At 39.9% G+C, this 21,935-nt stretch overlaps 2 protein-coding genes across 7 annotated transcripts in view; both read right to left on the bottom strand.

Annotated features, from left to right (window-relative positions):
• The window catches only part of LOC133490064 (calsenilin-like), a 75,266-nt gene extending 73,285 nt beyond the window's left edge, over nt 1-1,981 (bottom strand). For all 4 annotated transcript variants that reach the window (XR_009792098.1, XR_009792099.1, XR_009792100.1 and 1 more), the window contains exon 1: nt 1,170-1,981. The gene's annotated coding sequence lies outside the window, so the exon portion shown is untranslated. The remainder of the gene's footprint in view (nt 1-1,169) is intronic.
• A 3,393-nt stretch (nt 1,982-5,374) lies between these two features.
• The window catches only part of LOC133465183 (AP2-associated protein kinase 1-like), a 37,115-nt gene continuing 20,554 nt past the window's right edge, over nt 5,375-21,935 (bottom strand). For 2 of the 3 annotated variants that reach the window (XM_061747686.1, XM_061747687.1), the window contains one exon: nt 5,375-8,476. In XM_061747686.1, coding sequence (XP_061603670.1) covers nt 7,932-8,476 — 545 coding nt within the window. In that variant the 3' untranslated portion in view covers nt 5,375-7,931. Of the gene's footprint in view, nt 8,477-15,127; nt 21,738-21,935 lie in introns of those variants that run through there. The other variant, XM_061747688.1, reaches the window with a different exon arrangement.

The following is a 21,935-nucleotide window of genomic DNA, read 5'->3' on the forward strand; positions in this document are numbered from 1 at the left end:
CGCATCACGTTTTTTACAAGCATTAGGCTTTATCTTGTCAACTCAAATGCGACCGGATACACTCGCTACCGTGGCGACGACAACAAGAGTGGAGCGCGCCGATGGCATTATAAGGACAAAATGGGGAAAAACGTGTGTTGATGGTCACCGGTATTCAGGACAGGAGCGGATGTTCGTTTAAGGCTTGCTTGAGGTATGTTCACGTACTTTTAATACGATACGGCTCGCAAGCAGGCAATAAAATGTTATGTAGCCTAGCAAGCTAGCGGTAGCACGAGTAGTTGGACGTAAACATGCCACCGTTCTGTCGAATCATGCTCTAAAGTTTCAGTGTGGGTGAAGTCCATCCATCCATTCATTTTCTCCTCACTGAGGTCGCGGGCGTGCTGGAGCCTATCCCAGCTATCATCGGGCAGGAGGCGGGGTACACCCTGAACTGGTTGCCAGCCAATCGCAGGGCACATACAAACAAACAACCATTTGCACTCACATTCACCCCTACGGGCAATTTAGAGTTGTCAATTAACCTACCATGCATGCTTTTGGGATGTGGGAGGAAACGGGAGTGCCTGGAGAAAACCCACGCAGGCACTGGGAGAACATGCAAACTCCGTGGGTGAAGTCATTTAATTAAAAATAAAGTCATTTAATTACAGTAAGTTAGCACCCATTATTTCTGTCATGTAATGTTGGTTTGACCTGACTGATTGGAATACACGATCTGACTAGAGCAGTGATTTCCAACCTTATGGAGCCATGGAACATATTTTACAATTGAAAAATGTCATGGCACACCAACAAACAAAAATGTCACAAAAAGTGGATACATTAATTACTGTATTTACTTCCTGCCATTCATTTGTTCTGTCTGTTACTATGCCTCACTGGCATACATAGAGGAACAAAGATACATTATTGATTGTAAAAATATATTTTTTAGCAATTAAGTAGACAAGTATATACAGTAAATGAACAGGTCATTTAAGTAGACATCCCTCCATCTTGTGATTGGATCGGTTATCGTTTTTTTAAACTCACTGATCGGTGATCGGCCCCAAAAATCCTGATCGTGTCTAGCCTATAAATATGGTAACGTTTAAACATGCCTTCAAAATAAGATAAAGTTACACCCCAAAACGAATATAAAGTGCATGAACATTTTAACTCACCATAACGCCAAATCAATGGGAGCCCTGAGCTTGTTTGACTCCAACGAGACGGTCCCATCTGGGAGTGATGGAAGACAATGACACCCGAAGTGTGTTGCTTATGTCCAGTCTACTCCGCTGTTTTGTTTTGGTTGCTGTCACTGCAGAAAACCCCGCTTCACACAGATAGGATGTCGGAAACGGCAACAGGGTTTTCAGTGCTGTGGTGGCGATCTCAGCGTATTCTGCCACGACTTTCATCCAGAACACCGGCGGAGTTGTTGTCACGAACACACTTTTAAGGCCGCCGCCATTGGTCTCCACGTGGCGAAGCAGTTTTGAAGGCTACATCGCCTCGTTAGAGAGCCGTTCCCCGAATGTTACGCACAGCGGGTTCGGGATGTGGGAATCACCTGCCGCTATAAAGCCATATTTCAAGTAGGACTCCTGGTATTGTCTGTTAAAAGCTTTCTCTTTTTTTGGGGGGGGGGGGGGGGGAAGTCGTAGGCTCTTCTCCTGTCTCTTCACTGAGCCTTTTTCTCCTTCGAAAAGAAAGTTTCTAAAGATGTTTGTTTCGTACTCATTTCGCTAGCTTCGGGAGACTGGTTACATTTTGGCGCTCAAGTGACGGAGACGTCACCAAGACAATCCGGTCATTTTTCAAAATAAAAGCTCATTCTGACGAAAATAATACATAAAACGGAAATAATTCATTATTTCTCTTGCGGCCCGGTACCAAGTGGTGGTTGGGGACGACTGGTCTATCAATCTCTAAATCTCACTTTGTGGGAGGTGAAGACTGGTTTCATGGGTGTGGCCATCTTGGAAATGGGAGTTGGTGCAGTGTTGAGTGCAATCATGGACTGGACCCTTTATGTCAAAAATTGGAACTGAACCTTGATTTAGACAATTGGAAAAATATGCCGTTTCTCTATTTATTTCTGCACTTAACTTGAAAATGGAGTTAAGTACGCATTCTAGTTGTCAGTGGCTCAAAAAAATAATTAGAATGACTAACATTATGAGAGCTCCTTAAAAAAGGAATGATGATTATGCTTACGTCGGTGTGAATGGGTAGAATGTGTGACATAATTACCATAATCCAGTTTGTTTATTTGAAGGTGTGTTCCACAAAGGGGAAATCTGGGGTGAAAATATGTCAATGAATCCCCTAAGCCTGTAATAATAGTTGTTTCAATAAATTCTTTCCTTGGTTTTTATGGAAACTACAACAAGAAAATAATAATTATGGCGCATTTTCATTCAATCTGATGAACCAGAGGTATGACATTAATCTCTAAAACTGTCATAAACTGTGAAAAAAAAAGAAAAGAAAAAAAGAATCGTTTGCAGTGTGAGAGGTTGACGTCACAAGAGTTTTGTGGTTTGTCGTTCTGGAAAAATCAGCATGCGGCTCAAATCTGCAGCGTCTGGAGTTTGTGATAGATGACTTAAGAATGAGATGTTTCTCTACCTGCCTGCTTCCGTCCGTTTCAAAGCATTGATGGATGCCTTTGTTTTTCTGTTTATGTGTGAGCCATTTCAATTCCAGAGAAATGCACACGCTGTACAAGTTATGAAACAGTTTTGACAAGTCTGGTTGAAGTGTTTGGTTAAAAACAAAAACAATTATATATATATATATATATATATATATATAATGTTGCTTTTCCTGCCCTGGAAAAAGTCATGAATCCAAAGAAGATGGAGATGGTGATAAACAAGATAAAACGACAGTTGCCAAAAGAATGAAGAGGTGGATAACAAAATAACCTAAATGGCTTTTTTATTAGCTTTGGGTACCGAATGGGAGCAGTTATTTCTGACTTAGGAAAGATGTGACATAACAACCAGTAGTCTGAATTCCACAAAGCTGTCAGGAAAATTTCCGAGTTTTTTTGGGTCAGTGTTGAAATGTTGGGCAGCGCACACACTCAAGGCTTTGTCTTTAACCTCCGCTGCAAATGTCAGCTTTACAGATGCCACATGTCGTGAGGGTACAAAGTCGTGTGGCTCAGCTACTGTATCTTCTGTATTAAACACATAAAGAACCCCGAGTTCAACTCAGTGTGTTTGGTATGTAAAAGGGAAGTGAAATGTAGAACTAAAATCCATGTTAAACTTGGAATGTTTCAAATTGCATTTCATTTATAACCAACAGAGTTCTTGCCATATATTGGAGCAGATTTTTCCTGAAAGTTAATGAGAACCGCAACCTATTGCTGCTGTAGATGCTCCGGGGACAAATCCTATGAAGTAATCACAAAGGTGGAGTGGATGACAGTAAATCCTAATACTGTATATATAATTTCCATATGCTTTTTTTTTTTTTTATTATTTATTTGAAAAGGCCGATGCATTGTTTCCTCATTTAAGGCGTCTCGGGGAAAATACAGGAAGCAGACGAGAAAAACAATGATCTAGCAACAATGACATACGGATGTGAAAATATAACAAAGTCCATATCCCACCACAGAAAAAAATTAACAATCATGAAAATGATAAATGACACAACAATGCTGGAGTAACGTGATCCAAACTGGGGGAGGTAGAAAATAAAGACAATTGTAGGCTGTAAATTACTTTCAAATTCCAACAGTTTCATTATCATCTCAAACTCATCTTACCCTTCAAAATAAATCGCCAACAGATGATTTGATTAAAAAAAATAATGCATCAGTGGAGCGGATGCGGCGAAGACGCTCCATCACTAACAACCCAGGCTAAACTTATTTCCTTAGCACCTCTCCAACACACAAAGCTTGTCTCTTAGTCAATCTGTATCAATGTCAGCATATTTCGTTGACTAATTTTTGCACTGCTTTCCTATTGAGACAGGGCTTTGACATCTTCTGTCATCTTAAGACAGTTAGAAAAAGCACAAAAACTATAAATCGGTGAGTTATTCAGCAAATCACTGGGGATATGCTCCACAGAAAAAAAACAACAACATGCATTTGTGAACCACACCTATGCGGGAGGTAACTCTACAGTATCATTATATTCATACAAATAAAGGTCTTCGTGATAATAAATGTCTGGTTGTTAAAGTGAATAAATAGCCTCTGTCACTATCTAAGGGAGAGGTCTGCAACTCGTGGCTCCAGAGCCGCATGTAGCTTCTTCATCCCTCTGCTGTGGCTCTCTGTGAGTTTGGAAATAATTGACGGCCATTATAATTGCACTGGGAAAACAAAAACGAAACAAACAAAACAAAACAAAAATTCGGGTTTGGTTCCCCACCCAAAAAAACTGAAAAAGAGAAAAAAAAAAATTTTTCTTTTTAAAAAGGAAATAATTAAAAAAAAATACAAAATCTGCTTATAGGTGAACCACAAGTATGAGAGGGTCCACTGAATTTCACCCATCCATTTCCTGTACCGCTTATCCTCACTAGGGTCGCATTTCCATTCATTTTAATAGAGAAAGATGTTTTGCGATAAGTACAAACAAATAACTCGTATATCAAGGCACCACTGTACTGCATATATCCATCCATCCATTTTTAACACTGCTTATCCTGGTCGTGGGGCGCTGGAGCCTATCCCAGCTGACTTCGGGCGAAAGGCAGACTACACCCTGAACTGGTCGCCAGTCACAGGGCACATATAGACACGGGCAACCATCCGCACTCACATTCATACCATCACTGAGTGGGAACTGAACCCACGCTGCCCGCACCAAAGTCAGGCAAGTGTACCACTACACCATCAGTGACTACTGCATATATATTTTCCTAATAATCACTCCACATTTCCATAGTTTGAGGAACCAAAAAAAAAAATCGCAGTGTTGAATTACACTAATTTGTAATCAAAGCTCAGAAAGCCCCCCCCCCCCATCTCCACTTAGGAATCACAGATTGCAATTCGCCCTCACATATACTCATGACCCAAAAGCTTCCATGTGCTCTGCACAAATGTAACATCGAGTGACACTTTGTGTACTTCAATCAACTGGAGTGTATCGTCTTTCACAGTTGTTCTTCGTCTCCTTTTTAGTTCTTCAAATGGAGGATTACTCTGTGTTAATTTATTGGAGAATCACCTTTGAGATAAGTGCTCATGAAACAGCAGCAGTTTGGGGTTTATTTTTTCAAGTTTTCGCTCCCATTATTTTGAACTCCCAACCACTAGGGAGAAGCATTTTTCCCTCAACTCGGAAATGGAGATTGGGATGGTGTACATTTTCGCATCAGAATGACAGACTGACATTGGAAGCTTGGGTGTGTTCAAAAATGTCCCTTTTAATTGAATACAAAGTGTAACAGTCACTTCAGAAACTCCTCCTAAACAGATATTGCATTGACGAAGTTTATTATAGAACTTCAGTACATTATTAGCGTTTGTTTGTCAAATACCTATGTTTTATTGGTTGTACCAGGAGGTTCAAAATCAAGTAAAGCAATTTTAAAGCAGCTGTAATGAGCCTGAAATCATTGAAGAATTTCCAGTTTGTATCATTTGGAAGACTCGACACAAGTAGACATTGTATGCCGTGCTTTAACCCCTCCTGCGACAGGTGCGATTTCTGGATTATTACATTTAAATTGACAACTTTCTTTGGTGCAACATTCAAGGTCACAACTAAAAAATATACTTTAAAGCCACTAAAACAAAAAATTGCGCGCTTATGTGACATCTTTTACAGTAACATTTTGTTATACAGTACAGTAATATTTCACTTCAGTTCACAATCAAACCACACTTATTTGAACACATTTCATAAAGCCTTCATTAAATGGTGTCGCTTCCGTTTTAGAATTCACACGCTCGGACTAAAAAAGGGAAATGTGCTGTTGTGCTCTGTGTGATACAGAAACAACGAAATGAGCGAGGTACTTCGCTTCATTGGTGAAAAGCATCAGTTTGCCTCGTAAATACTGTAGTAGTAAAACTCCTAAAATGGTGAACTAGAAGAATTGTACAAAAAGTTAACGACACAGCAATCCCCCGCATATTCGCGGTTCACAATTCATCGATTTGCGTTTTCTTCACACCTCACGGTTTCCGTCCTCTTTCTGAAACACCCTAAGATGTCGCAAGATGGTTGCAAAGCCCTGTCTAGTAGGGAAGTAGTACATTGGTATCAAGGAAGCATGTTGAAGTGATACATCTGCACAAAGAGGCAAGAGTTCGTATGTCGTGGAGGAGCTAAGTTTAGCCTGGGTTGTTAGCGAACGTTATGAGACTCCACTGCATGTATTGGATGAGCGAACTTGCAGCACATTTTTTCAAAACATATCTGTAAGCGATTTCTTTTTAAAGGGTAGTGTAGTAAGAAAAGTTTGAAATGATCAAGTGTTTCGGATTATGGTTTGTGGTATTGGTTTCAAAGTGTGACTACTAGTGGTACAAAGGCTCCCCCTAGTGGTACATAGTGTTCGGTATGTGGCAAAGTACTTAGCCAAATACGATCTTACAACCAAACACACAGCACTTGAGGACGAACCAGTGGGCCCCCCTGGCCCCCGAAAAAGTTGTAAATGTTTACCTTTTAAGTACATTTGCAGTTTAAACAACGTTTTTTTTGCCCTCGAAAAAGTTCAGTTGTATTTAACTTTGGTTCATTTGGTTTGCAAACATTTGTTTAGGCGCAATTGTTATTTTTACGTGCGATACATTTGAATTGAATCGTAATTTAGCACTTTTGTAAATGTAAGCACAGTGTTAATTATTCAAACTGTGCATAATGGTTCAGTGGCTTACAATAATATAACATTCAGTGTACTTTTTAGGAACCAAACTTCCGCTTTGTTTTTGATGATGACTAAGGCCTAGTACACACAAGGATTTTGCAAATCTTGAAAGATTTTTTTATCTGTGACAGACCCCACACACAAAGATAACAAATCCGGCATTTAACAGTTTTAGTCATAGTGTGTGTGGTGTACACCGATAATATCAACACAGAACACCACACACAAAAGATTCTGCTCAAACGACAAACTCGAAATCGCACTTGATCACACGTGATTTAACAAAACCGAAGCAGCAGCAGCACTTCCGGCTTTGCGACGATGTTTTCCAAACATTCCCGAAGGTTGCCGGAGCTGGAAGCCTTATAAAATGACAATGTTCTCAACAAAAATGAGTTGCTTTGCAAAATACTTCTTGCCATTTGGGGAACCCATTTTTTTACAAAAAGAAAACAACATTTGATAAGACATGCTAATTTTTAATTCCCTTTGCTTGTTGTTGCGTCAGGGTGCTTCTCGATTGGTTACAATCATAACTCTAGAGAAGTCGGATCTCCCCCACATGAAGACATTGTCGTAAATATTGAACACGTTCATTATTGAAGATTGTCGGCTATGACCTCTTTCGGGCCCTAAAATCAGGACAAATCCACTCTTAACACACAACTGACCTAAGGACAATCTTATAGGATAATCTTATAAGACTTTTGCTTGTCTGGCGTTTGATGTGCTTGGTCGGGAAGGGGCAAAACCGGCAAAATAAACAGGCTGATTGTCTTTATGTGTGTCATGGGCCCTATTCATTAGTTTCAACATGAAATATCTTGTCTTTGGAGTGTATTCAATTATATATAGGTTGAACAGGATTTGCAAATCATGGTATTGTTTTAATTTATGTTTTACACAATGTCCCAACTTCAGTGGAATTGGGGTTTATATATATTCCATGTGCATGAAGTCCCTATGTTAAATGTGCACTCAACAAACAATTTTCCCCTGTGTGAAAGGAAGGAACCCCAAATATAACCTTGCCACCAACTGCAGTGCAGTATTTTTGTACAAAATGCTACTAAACGGTTTGGTAGTCAAGGCGTGTGTTGGGCGCATCTGGGCTGAAATGGCGCCGCGCTAAACGGGTCCTCCGGACTCCGCCCCCCTATGGTCCAAGAGTGCAGCGGCCCCACGGGCACAGAGCCCACGGCGGCTCGCTGGCCCACTCGGGACACCACACGGTGCACTGCTACCGGCTGCTGGGGCAGCGGCGTCCCTTGGACCAGAGGGTACTGTCCGCCGGCCAGTACGCGATCCCTCCTCTTGCCAAACGGCGCCTGGAGGAAAATGTCGGGTGACAACTCAGGCGGTTCAGGGATGAAGAAGGTGCTACTTGACGCCATTTTGTTTTTGAAAGGGGCCAGCAGGAAGATGTCGGGCGTGGGGGGGCTGCTGGGTGTCTGATCCTGCGAGGCTACAGGTTTTGCTTCCAGGCTGGGGGAAGGTCCGCTCCACTCTTCTGAGGGAGTCATACATTCGGTGATCTTCTCTTGCGTCTCCTGGTTGGCCTGCGCTGGCGGCGAAGTCCCACCACCGTCTTCCTGTGCGTTACCGGACAGCGCCACCTGCTGGTCTGCGTCTGGAAATAATAGACAGGTAAGATGGACAGCGGGCACCTTTTTCATTGCTCTACACATTTAAGAACGTTACAGCAATAACTCTAAACAATGAACAGCAAAATAAAATACAAGTTGACACCAAAAATGTAGTCGGTTGTTACTTAAAGAGGCTTTGATGTTTGTTCTTACCTGATCAGAATGTATCAGCTACACTTCCCCTCCAAAAGTATTGGAACTGCAACGTCAGTTCTTTTGTTTTTGTTGTATTGTGAATACATATGGGTTTCAGATCAGAAGATGAATATGAGACAAAAGTGGAGAATTTCAGCTTTTATTTCATGGTATTTAAAATCTAGATTCGGTAACTCAGGACAGAGCACATTTTGTTTGAAGCCACCCACTTTTCAACTTTTTTTTCCACCCACTTTTCAAGTGAGCAAAAGTATGTGACTGATGGGTGTTTGTAGTTGCTCAGGTGTTGCCTTTGAGATTGATTCCTAAAACATTAGATGGTGCTTGTTTTTGACTTTGGGTTTCACCTGCAAATTGAGTTTTTGCATTTGCTATTAAGCAAACATGAAGGCCAGAGAGCTGTCTATGGGAGAAAAGCAAACCATTTTGAAGCTGAGAGAAGAAGGAAAGTCGATCAGCGTTATTGCACAAACATCGGTCGTAGTCAATCCAACAATTTGGAATGTCTTGAAAATGAAAGAAACTACTGGTGGATTGAGCAACAGACATCAAAAGGGTCGGCCAACGTTATCAACAGCAGTTGATGACCGATACATTGTGAGAACCGTGACGAAACACCCAAAAGCAACAGTGAGTGACATCACTGCCAACCTCCACAGGGCAGCGGTGAAGGTATCTTTATTGATTATGTAACTCATGATGGTAGATCAGAATGAATTCTGAAGTCTACAAAACCATTTTGTCTGGCAGTTTACAGAAAAATGCATCCAAACTAATCAGAAGAAGCTTCATCATGCAACAAGACAATGACCCAAAACATACTGCCAACACAACAAAGGACTTCATCGGGGGGAAGGGAAGTGAAAGGTCAGACCGGCCAAGTGAATCACCGGACCTTAACCCAATAGAGCATGCATTTTATCTCTTGAAGAGGAGACTGAAGGGAGAAACACCCAGAAACAAACAAGAAATGAAAGAGGCTGCATTAAAGGCCTGGAAAAGCATTTCAAATGAAGAATGCAACAGTCTGCTGAAGTCAATGGCTTGCAGGCTTGATGAAGTTATTGCAAGTGGGGGTTATGCCACCAAATATTCAATGTTATTCACTTTAAGTTAATTTAATAATGTCTGTTCCAATACTTTTGCTCACTTGAAAAGTGGGTGGCTTCAAACAAAAGGTGCTCTGTCCTGAGTTGTTTAACACCTCTAGAACAAATAAATGTAAATACCATGAAATAAAAGCTGGAAATTTCATCTTTTGTCTCATATTCATCTTTTGATCTGAAAACCCAAATGTCTTCAGTATATAACAAAAACAAAGGAATTGACATTTCCGTTCCAATACTGGAGGGGACTGTATATGGATAAAATAAACATTGATTATTGGCACATATTTTACATTAGAAAAAGTTTGGGTATTTTGGAAAATTTTTAAAAATCTGTTAATAAATGCTCTAGATTACAATGTTATGTTGTAAGTAGTTTATAGAATTAAAAAAAAGTTCATTTTACTCAGACATAACAAATATCAAATAATTGAGACACTGCTTATAACAAAAAATAATAATAATTTCATTAACGAATTAAAAAGTGCAGTTAAAAGCCTGATGACCACAATGTATGCCAGGAGTTTTTAACACTAAATGAAAAATCAAATAAGCAACTGAAAAATAAATTTAAAATAATCCCATCAAAACTGAAGCTGGACATTAGACCATGAATAGCTGTAAAATGTAAAAGGTACAAATGTTTTTTATCTTGAATAGTTCATATTACAATGGCTTACAACATCTTATATTCCTGTGTAATAAAAAGGCAGCTCTATAAGAAGTTGCCTTTATTTAAAAAAATACAAAAAAACCATCCATCCATCCATTTTCTACCGCTTATCCGAGGTCGGGTCGCGGAGTTTTTAGCAGGGACGCCCAGACTTCCCTCTCCCCAGCCGCTTCATCCAGCTCTTCCGGGGGGATCCCGAGGCGTTCCCAGGTCAGCCGAGAGACGTCTCTCCAGCGTGTCCTGGGTCATCCCCGGAGTCTCCTCCCGGTGGGACGTGCTCGGAACACCTCACCAGGGAGGCGTCCAGGAGGGATCCGAATCAGATGCCCCAGCCACCTCATCTGGCTCCTCTCGATGTGGAGGAGCAGCGGCTCTAGTGTGAAATCCTCCTCCCGGCTGACTGAGCATCTCACCGTCTCTCTAAGGGAGAGCCCGGACACCCTGCGGAGGAAACTCATTTCGGCCACTTGTATCCGGGATCTTGTTCTTTCGGTCACGACCCATAGCTCGTGACCATAGGTGAGAGTAGGAACGTAGATGGGCTGGTAAATTGAGAGCGTCGCCTTTCGGCTAAACTCCTTCTTCACCACAACGGACCGATACAAAGTCCGCATCAATGCAGACGCTGCACCGATTTGCCTGTCGATCTCGCGTTCCATTCTTCCCTCACTCGTGAACAAGACCCCAAGATATTTGAACTCCTCCACTTGGGGCAGGATCTCATCCGACCTGGAGAGGGCACTCCACCCTTTTCCGACTGAGGACCATGATCTCAGATTTGGAGGTGCTGATTCTCATCCCAGCCGCTTCACACTCTGCTGCGAACAGCTAGAAATTCTGTCCATAAAAGTTATGAACGGAATCAGTGACAAAGGGCAGCCTTGGCGGAGTCCAACCCCCCAAAAAAACATCAGGATAAATTTTTGGGGAAGTGGCTGTAAATGTACAGCGGTGCTTTGAGATATGAGTTGAATTTGTTCCTTGACCACACTTATGACTCAAAACACATTTCCTAATTGAAATGAGCGGAAATGCTATTAATCTGTTCTAGCAACCCGAAATTTTGTAGTGTTTTTGACTTGAGAAAAATGGCACTCGATATTAAACTTTATACAAATATTAATTAATGATGTCATCAAACAGAATGAAAAATAAATACCGTATTTTCACGATCATAAGGCGCACTTAAAAGTCTTAAAATTTTGCCGGTGCCGGTATGTGCATTGTGCAAAACAACATCGGTTTGGCTAAGGACCCCCCCGAAAATGGCACCTACGAAGAGACACGCTTACGAAGCACAATTTATGCTAGCTAGCTATCAGTTACACGGAGGAACATGGGAATCGAGCAGCCGCGAGAGAATTCAAGATCAACGAATCCATGGTTCGCAAGTGGAGGAAGCAGGATAACGCCGGCATCATTGCTGAACAGCCCCCCGGCATCGAGACTGACTCCAACAATGACGAGAGGGAACCCGGCATGTTTGATGGAGAACTTGCCCAGCTGTTCATTTCGGATACAGAAGATGAGGATTTTGATGGATTTGTGGATGAGGATTGATCAAAAGATAAAGTGAGTACATTGTTAAATACTTCAATAAAGTACAACCCCCATTCCAATGAAGTTGGGACGTTGTGTTAAACATAAACAAAAACAGAATACAATGATTTGCAAATCATGCTCAACCTATATTTAATTGAATACACTACAAAGACAAGATATTTAATGTTCAAACTGATAAACTGTATTGTTTTTCGCAAATAATCATTAACTTAGAATTTTATGGCTACAACATGTTCCAAAAAAGCTGGGACAGGTGGCAAAGAAGACTGAGAAAGTTGAGGAATGCACATCAAACACCTGTTTGGAACATCCCACAGGTGAACAGGCTGATTGGGAACAGGTGGGTGCCATGATTGGGTATAAAAGGAGCTTCCCTGAATTGCTCAGTCATTCACAAGTAAAGATGGGGTGAGGTTCACCTCTTTGTGAATAAGTGCGTGAGAAAATCGTCGAACAGTTTAAGGACAATATTCCTCAAAGTACAATTTCAAGGAATTTAGGGATTTCATCATCTACGGTCCATGATATCATCAAAAGGTTCAGAGATTCTGGAGAAATCACTGCATGTAAGCGGCAAGGCCGAAAACCAACATTGAATGCCCGTGATCTTCGGGCGGCACTGCATCAAAAACCGACATCAATGTGTAAATGGATATCACCACATGAGGTCAGGAACACTTCAGAAAAACAATGTCAGTAAATACAGTTCGGCGCTACATCTGTAAGTGCAACTTGAAACTCTACTATGCAAAGCAAAAGCCATTTATCAACAACACCCAGAAACGCCGCCGGCTTCTCTGGGCCCGACCTCATCTAAGATGGACTGATGCAAAGTGGAAAAGTGTTCTGTGGTCCGACGAGTCCACATTTCAAATTGTTTTTGGAAATTGTGGAGGTCGTGTCCTCCGGGCCAAAGAGGAAAAGAACCATCCGGACTGTTATGGACGCAAAGTTCAAAAGCCAGCGTCTGTGATGGTATGGGGCTGTGTTAGTGCCAAGGGCATGGGTAACTTACACATCTGTGAAGGCACCATTCATGCTGAAAGGTATATACAGGTTTTGGAGAAACATATGCTGCCATCCAAGCAACGTCTTTTTCATGGACGCCCCTGCTTATTTAAGCAAGACAATGCCAAACCACATTCTGCACGTGTTACTATGGCTTCATAGTAAAAGAGTGCGGGTACTAGACTGACCTACCTGCAGTCCAGACCAGTCTCCCATTGAAAATTTGTGGCGCATTACGAAGCGTAAAATACGACAACGGAGACCCCGGACTGTTGAACAGCTGAAGCTGTACATCAAGCAAGAATGGGAAAGAATTCCCCCTACAAAGCTTAACAATTAGTGTCCTCAGTTCCCAAACGTTTATTGAATGTTGTTAAAAGAAAAGGTGATGTAACACAGTGGTAAACAGGACCCTGTCACAAATTTTTTGGAACGTGTTGCAGCCATAAAATTCTCGGTTAATGATTATTTGCTAAAAAGAATAAAGTTCATCAATTTGAACATTAAATATCTTGTCTTTGTAGTGTATTCAATTAAATATAGGTTGAACATGATTTGCAAATCATTGCATTCTGTTTTTAGTTATGTTTAGCACGTCCCAACTTCATTGGAAATGGGGTTGTACAACCGAACTCACTGTTTACATTGTTAAATACATCAATAAAGTACAATCGAACACAGTTTTGCTCCCGCTGGCTTTTTAAAAACATACGTTTTAGCGTGCATGCATGCTAGCGTATGTTTTAAGCTAGCGTATGTTTTACCATGCCTGCGCCCAATAATATGACCGTATGTATGTGTTAAATACAGAAATAGACCCCGTAACTGAGACTGCGACTTTTAATACGGTCCGTCTTATGGTCGCGAAAATACGGTAAACAGTTTGTTACGAATATTATTTTAATTTACAGTTTTACAAAAAATATATAGCAAAAGCACATTAAGTCCTGATGAAAATGTTTAAATGATAGTTATTCACTTGCATTCCTGCGCAGAAAAATTAGTTGTAGTGGTTGAATATTATGCTTCATTCACTTCTGACTTCTCAGATTTGGGTACAAATTGTGTAATGGTTAATACACTATTATGGAGGTCTTTTTACCCAAAGTGATATTTTTCATGCTAAAATATGAATATTGTTGTTATACACAAATTTTCAAATTTGATTCACAAAACAAACCCCCAAAAATTATTTGATATTTATAAATTTGTAAAAAGTAAAATATCTAAATATAAACAAAGAAAAATAGTCATGGCTAAAAATGTCCCAATGCTTTTAACCATGACTATATTAAAAAACAGAAAAAATCATGTCACTATTCTGGAATTTAGCAAAATATAAATAATTTTAGTAAACCTAATTGACCTAAAACAGAAACAGTTTAGTCTGATTTAATGTCACAGTCAGGGAAATAAAGTGTGTCTTTTTATGCAGTCAATGACTATCTGCTCTATTTGCTGTGCGCACGTCGGCCTCTTGGGGCAGTGTGGTGCGGTGCATGCATTGAGCTACTCATTTACTGCAAGCTCAAAAAAAAGAGCGAAGGAGAAAGTCACATTTTAACTTGAATAAACTCGTTTTTAACAGATATTACCTGTCTGTATGTGCTACTATGACGTTTGTGTGTGAATATTTGTTACATTTAATTATTAGCTAGCCTGTCAATAGGGTTTTCCATTGACTGTTATCATAAGCTGGCGATTTCGAAAATGATGTGTGTTGTATTTTAATATAAAATGAGCGTAATTATTACTGTTGTGCGCAATTGATCGGAGCACTACTAGCTACCCCCAATAAAAGAAAAAAAAAATGGAGAAATACTTGAATTTTAAAAAAATCCACAAATGAGTGATTCCACGGGTGCCGAGCCGCGAGAATGCGGGGGTCCACTGTATTTGGGTAGGAAAAAGTACATTCACTTTAAAATGTATCATTCTTGTTCAAAATACTAAAATGCAGCGTTCACCGTTCATAATGGTGGATGCTTCACTTCTCGTTTCACAACAGGTGGTCTGATACATTTGTTAAGCAACTGTATATTTGTTTTTGTATTTTTAATGTTTCAAAACATGGATAAAAAAAAAAACAATAATGCCAATGAGTGTTAATCAATCACCAACCCACAAGCTGACGTTCACATTTGCATTTTATTTGACCATCCCTTTAGAACGATGTCACAAAAATAGAAGAAGGACAAGAAAAGATAGCACAGCTCTAGCTGATGCGGGTCTGTGGGCCATGAACACAAACAAGGAGGCTTGAAGAACAACATCAGCTCAAATATCAGAGGGGCTTTCTGCTTCAACATGGATCGCACTGCCTGCTTGTCGCTTGCATGCTTTTAGTGCCAAGCTTGGGAGTTGCATAGGTTCAAACTGCAAATGACTGTACTCTTTGACAAAATGGAGGGCAACAAACGAGGTCGCTACTGTTTTGATTAACATCTTGAAGCAAAACAACCCATTTTACTATTTCAAATACATTTGCCAAACATGGAGTATTTTTTAAATATTTTTTTTAACAGAAAAATGGTTATTCAACAGCAAATCCACTTTATGGACAAACGTACTGAGACATTATGGACAATTGCATGCTTCCAACTTTGTGGTCACAGTTTGGCTCTATTAAGCAAGGTCGATAAAGAGACCAACGATATAATTTCTTCCACTTATGACTTCCTGCCAGGGGCGGGCTTACCATATGGCAAACACACACAGGCAATTGCCTAGGGCACCGAGATTTCAAAGAGCCCCCCTAATGCCTCATAAAAACGGATTAACAAAGTTTTCTTCGATTTAAAGGCGACATAATTTGCCAAACTAAATATTTCTAGTATTTGGGATGTAATATTGTCTCGATGGTGCCTCAGTAAACGGGAAATATGAACTAAAATTGTCCACGCATTCCTGAGTTCCAGTTTTTCCAAACCAAGGTGTTTTTCTTAAATGTTAAGAGAGTCACTCCATGGAGATCTAAATAGCCAAAATACAGGACCTATGAAGCTATTATTGTTTTCGTTGAAATTCACATGCTTAAATAGCACATCAAACAAAATGCTGACTCTATCCCACCCTCCCTTCTTATGCAATTTACTATTCAATCTCCTTCTATCCTGCGCATGTGCAGACTCGATTCAGGAAGAAGTTACCGATTAACAAAACATTATTCATTCATATGCCCCTGCTTTGTATATGGCCAATTGTCCCAATACTTTTGTCCATATAGTGCTATCAGTGGGGAACATACAGCCGTGGTCCCAACGTGGCATTTTGATCCGGCCCACTATGAAATTCCCAAAACAAATCAAAATCTCTATTATGAGGGTGTTCCTGTTTTCACCCAATTTTGCGGGGATTCATACTGGTGAAAACTTAACTTTGGTAGCAGCTGCAGGTGTGAACTCCTAAAATTAGCTTGGTAGCTCCCCCAGGCCCCAAAATTCACCTAGCACCGTGGAATTTGGTAGCAGTGTCTATCATGAGTTGACCCCCAATGAAGTCTCAATAGCCAACACCCGCAAAGACACAGGAAGTCAGCCATTTTGGTTTGAAGTGAACATTATGCGTTTTGACCATTTCCAGCTTTTCGTCCAATATAAAAACAATTTGTCTGAATGAAACCAAATTTGAATCATGTATAATAGACATACAGGTGAGACGAAATTGCAAGGAAATTGAGTTTTCGCCATTGTATGGGGGCGGAGCATGGCAGCGACTCAAATGTGAAACTAATAATTCCACAATGAGTTGCCTGTTAGGGCCCAAGCACTCAGTAGTGCAAAGGCCCTCTAAGAATAGTGTTTTCTGGTATTTTTCTTCTGACAAATGAATCACCTTTTGGGGGCCCCAAAACTCCCTTTATTTACAGTGTCAAGGGCCAAGTCCTGCAGCGAATAGTGATAATCCGTGAGTAATTGACGCCCTGACTCTAAAAAGGCTTGTAATTGGATCACTATAATTGGATGCCACTTTGGCCTGAGCACAAAAACAGCAAATGGGTTCATTTTGTCAGTAAATAACAACAGGATAGGTTAGAGAAAAATACATACGACAAGGTAAATTAGCGAATGGCGAACCGCAACCACTCAAAACTCACTCAGTAGCGGCACCGGAAGTGAAAGAATTAGCCCTCAACACCTGTTTCACTTATCAACAAGAACTTGAATGGACATGTCTATCATAACAGGACGCATGGAAAAAAGTCTCAATCACCCATGCCTGCAATTGAACAGGAAGTCTGGCATTGTGGTTCGAAGCAGCCTTTCGGGCAAATTCCAGGGATCATACTTTGTGACGAACTGAGATTAGGGAACTTGATCTAGTCGGAAGCAGGTATCGTCATTCTAAATTGTGAAGCGTTTCTGCCTGCCTGCACCATCTAATGTAGGCAGAGCTCGGCATCAAAGTTTGGCGATCATTTTCGAAGAATTACCACGAAAAAGGGGGTGCGAAGACCCATTCATCACTACTTGAAACTTTAACATGTTTTTTGAATTTTCATAGTGGGCATTTGGTTCCCCGCCCCTGGTGTAAACCAACACAATGCTACTTTTGCCTGGCAGATTTGACATTTTCCTCCTCGGAGTGCATTTTGACCAACAAAGTCATGTGACTTTCAGAGTAGCTTTCCACCTGAGACAACATTGTGCTTTCGGGAGAGTAACCTCGCCAGATTTGCAGAAAACAACAACACAGGTACTGGAACTCACACACACATTCATACACGCACACACACACACTGGACACCTACACAAACACCGCGCCATGCTTTTCCAAAACAACTCAAATCGGTAAAGCGAGACTAAGCTTCACAAAAGTACACGTTTTCCTCCCCGAGTGGTCCGGCAGAAGAAATGAAATGGGGACAAACACACACACACAAAAAATCCCACTGGCAAGAAAACATTTTTTTGTTTTTTGGAATAAAAATATAGTCCTTCATATCAGTCCATGTAAACACACGAAAACACTTTATACAAAGAAAGAGGAGCGGGGATTGAACAGGATTTCCACAGCTAACATATCATATATCATATCATAAGAGAAACACAAAAACAACTCTTCCCAACACACACTCGGTCCACAAAGAGGAATGAAATATTCATATATTCTTTCAATATTATCTGAGGGATATACGTCATTATAGATATTTTTTAAGACTAATATTTATTTCTTACATTCATTCTCTATCACTCTTTTCATATTAACATTTATGGACAGGAAACAAAGTCATATATATATATATATCCACAAGTAAAGCTATATGACAGTGACTTCATTATGTACATGGGGAGGGCTTGACTACTGTATTTACACTAATGTTAGAAATGTGTTGAGTGAGTTAAAGAAAATGGGAATGGATGAAAAGAAATGTTAAACGTCCAGCCTGCTCTCATGAGCATTTAGCAGAATTTGGTATGAAAAGTTTGGGCACTGTATTTCCAAGTCCAACTAATCATCCAATAATTTTGTTGGGATTAGAAATACTTTTTCATTAGTGGGGGACATACTTGATTATGTAAAAGGTTAAATTAGCCAGTGGTGGCTTTGTTTAAGTTCCATTCATTTGCAGTCTGGCTGCACAGAGCATCACCCCACACACCACATTGGGGGGTGAAATAGTCACTAGAGAGGGCGGAAAAGTCACGAAATCTGGCAACGAAGTCGCTAAATTGGCAACACTGTGCAGCCACTCGCTTAGTTGCCCTTCCCCATCACGGTAATGAAAGCTGTACTCAGCATTTGCATGAGACAGAACCCCCCCACTTCAACCAGTCTAACAAGCGAATGTCGAACATGCTGAAAGTATTTAACATTTGTGCATTTGGACTGAAGAATGTCAGAGACCCCCTGGTAACGGCCTAAAATATTGGAAAAACGGACATTTCTTCTTTCATCCAATTAATGAAAACCAGATGATTGTAGACAAGTACTATGTATAATGCCTGTCACCATGAGGAAGTAATGTAGTGGCAATACCGAGTGGGGACAAGGGTAAAGATTACTTCATCCCTTAAAAAAAAATTTCAAATTTGTCAACATTGCATTTTTATCCCACATTGACTGTACTGTGGTAGACTGGGTGAATACTAGATTAGAAAATATGATACCTCTGGACTACAAAAAAAAAAAAAAAAAAAAAAAAAGGAACTACACTGAAATTTAGAGTATTTGTGAAAAAGTATGGCATTTTTGTTCCTGTGTTTTTAGAGTGTCTTGTTCATGTTGCTGGAAAACATTTCCAGTCATAAATGTAGTGTAGAGTGCAATACTGTGTTTTACTTTTTTGTATGATTTCCGACTAAATTCTCACAAGAACGTGTGAATTTCAAAATAAAATCTCTTGAATATTAATAGTTGGTCGATTTATGCGCTGCTGTTTGAATATTACTCACATAAGCATCAACAGAAACATGAGTCTTTCAATTGAGCTGGCACACCGCTAACCGCTATTAGATGAGCTGCTTTGTCAGTGTGAGTTGCAAAGCAACCCATTGCTTGCCTCAAAATAGAAGATAATATTAGAATATAGTGGAGTGAAAGGACTTTGTTTTGGAGCCTTGTTTTTTTTGCACAATTTCCACTGTGTTTCACATATATTTTAATGGCACAAGGAAATGTTTTTATTCAGAGTAATTTGACAAATGAAGGCTATGTGGCTATGGCTAATTTTTAAGCAGCTTTAAGGATGAACTCTTCAACAGAACACTGTACAAATGTTATTTAACTTCCCTTTTATAGAACAAAAACGCTTCTTCTTGAGATCATTACAGTGGCCCTGAAGTGCAAAACAAAAGCAAATAACTAAACACGACAAATAAAAAAAAAAAATCAGCAAATAGCTAATCACAACAAATAAAAACAGCAGAAAATATTAATAAAAGAACATTTTCATTTTTTTTCATTTGTTGTTTTGTTTTTCTTTTGCTGTTGTGTTTAGTTATTTTGCTGCCGTGTTTAGTTATTTGCTGTTGTTTAGTTATTTGTCGTTATGTTTATTTGTCGTTGCATTTTCGATTTGCTGTTGTGATTCGTTATTTGCTGTAGTGTTTTTTAACTTGCTGTTGTGTGTCGTTATTTCCTGTTGTGTTTGCCAGTTCAGGAGCACTGTTGATCATTTCACTTTTACAAAGGAATATTAGGGCCACAAAGATTGTAAAATTATGAAAATAGGTTTAAATATTACAAGACGAAAGTGTTAAGAACTAGAATAAATGTGAATATTAAGAAGATAAACGTAATAAAATTAAAATCAAATAAAAGTCATTATGTATATGGAATAAAGTTGTCATATTACAAGAATAGTCGTAGTAAAAAAGTAATGTTACTATATTAATGTCATAGTTTTACAAGTCATAATTTGTACCTAAAATAAAGATGTAATATTACAAGAAAAAATTTCCAAAATTTATAAATAGAATGGAGTTGCAATTTACCTAGAAAAAATACTCATATTACAAGAAAAATGTCTCATTTTAAAATGCAAGTTGTAACACGCGAGAATACATTTTTTGCATTACTGGAAAAAGTAAAATTTTAACGGAATGAAGTCGTAGTGCTCAAACAAATGTCAGAATTTTTAAGTAAAATCAAGTTGTAATATTTTGAGAATGAAGTCCGAATTTGTAAATGGAATAATGTTGTAATCTCAATTTATACGAGAATAAAGTTGTGACTCAAGTAGAATAAAGTTATTACTCATAACTAAAAAAATTCACAATTCGTAATTAGAGTAAAGTTAAGAGTAAAATAACAAAAGTTTATTTGTTATTTTACTGGAAAACGTCTACTAGAATGAAGTCATATTACAACTTTTTTTCCTCAAAATTTTACGATTTATCCAGCGTGGCCCTAATATTTAATCGGACTCGCGAAACCCTGAAATCTTGTAGTTTTATTCCTTTTAGTAAAAACAGGTGTGGTTTTCACTTTGGTGAGGATGAAGGAGGGATGAGTTGGTGCCGGTCTTGAGAGACAACTGCTATTACCAAGTTGCAGATGTGAGGCTTGAAAGTGACGTTGGAGGGGGGATTATTTTTTTTTAGTCTGGACGCTTGATGCACAAGCGAAGGTGCAAGACAAGGCTCGTTTGTGAAGCCTTGAGCTCAAATGTTGCCTTCTGATAATAGAACCCTTTTATTGCTTCTCCTTTGCGTAAATAAGGTGGTTTAATATCGTTCACTCATCAATAATGGGAAAGCAAAACTACATTTCTCTCTCTTATACTGGATATGTCTCCCTTTTTGAAAAATATGAATTTTAAGCTCTTAAAATGTGCAAATAAAACAGGGCAGGAGGAGAATCTGACCAAGGCAAACAACGACAAATTCACTTGTGCACAATGAACTACGATCACTTAGCACTATGCCTATTGTACATGACAACAATGAGCTATTGTTTTCGCTATCAGACATCATGTCATATTCAAAGGTTAAGCTTGAGAAAGGATGGAGATGGAGAGGAAAAAGATGAGAGAATGGTGAGGTGGTGAAGCCAATAATGTTGCTGGGATGGGAAAGGAGCGGATGGCGAGGGATGGACGCACACACTAGAAAGAAGATGGCGGCCGTAAATGAGCTATGGCATGACTCTAATCCAGTGTTACGGCTTCTACTGAGCGGGCGGTGGGGGTTACGGCCTACAAGTCGATGAGCTGGTCCACCAGCAGGAGGGAGCGGGCCAAGCTGGGCAGGCTGGATTCAGAGCCACCACTGTTACTGCGCGAGTGGCCTCCTGAAACTGGCCGGAAGGGACACGGGGGAGGGCAGGTTGGAGGAGGGCGGGGGGGGGGGGGGGCAACAGGCGGTCGAGCAAACAAGTTGGGAAGGGAAAGGCACAGGGTGAAGGGTGGAGGACGGAGGAGAGAGAAAGACAAAGCAGAATTGAGCTTTTTTAGAGCTCCGAAACTTTTTTTTAAACATTCTTAGGTGAAGATGT

This window comes from Phyllopteryx taeniolatus, chromosome 15 (assembly GCF_024500385.1).
Source record: "Phyllopteryx taeniolatus isolate TA_2022b chromosome 15, UOR_Ptae_1.2, whole genome shotgun sequence".
Lineage (NCBI taxonomy): Eukaryota > Metazoa > Chordata > Actinopteri > Syngnathiformes > Syngnathidae > Phyllopteryx > Phyllopteryx taeniolatus.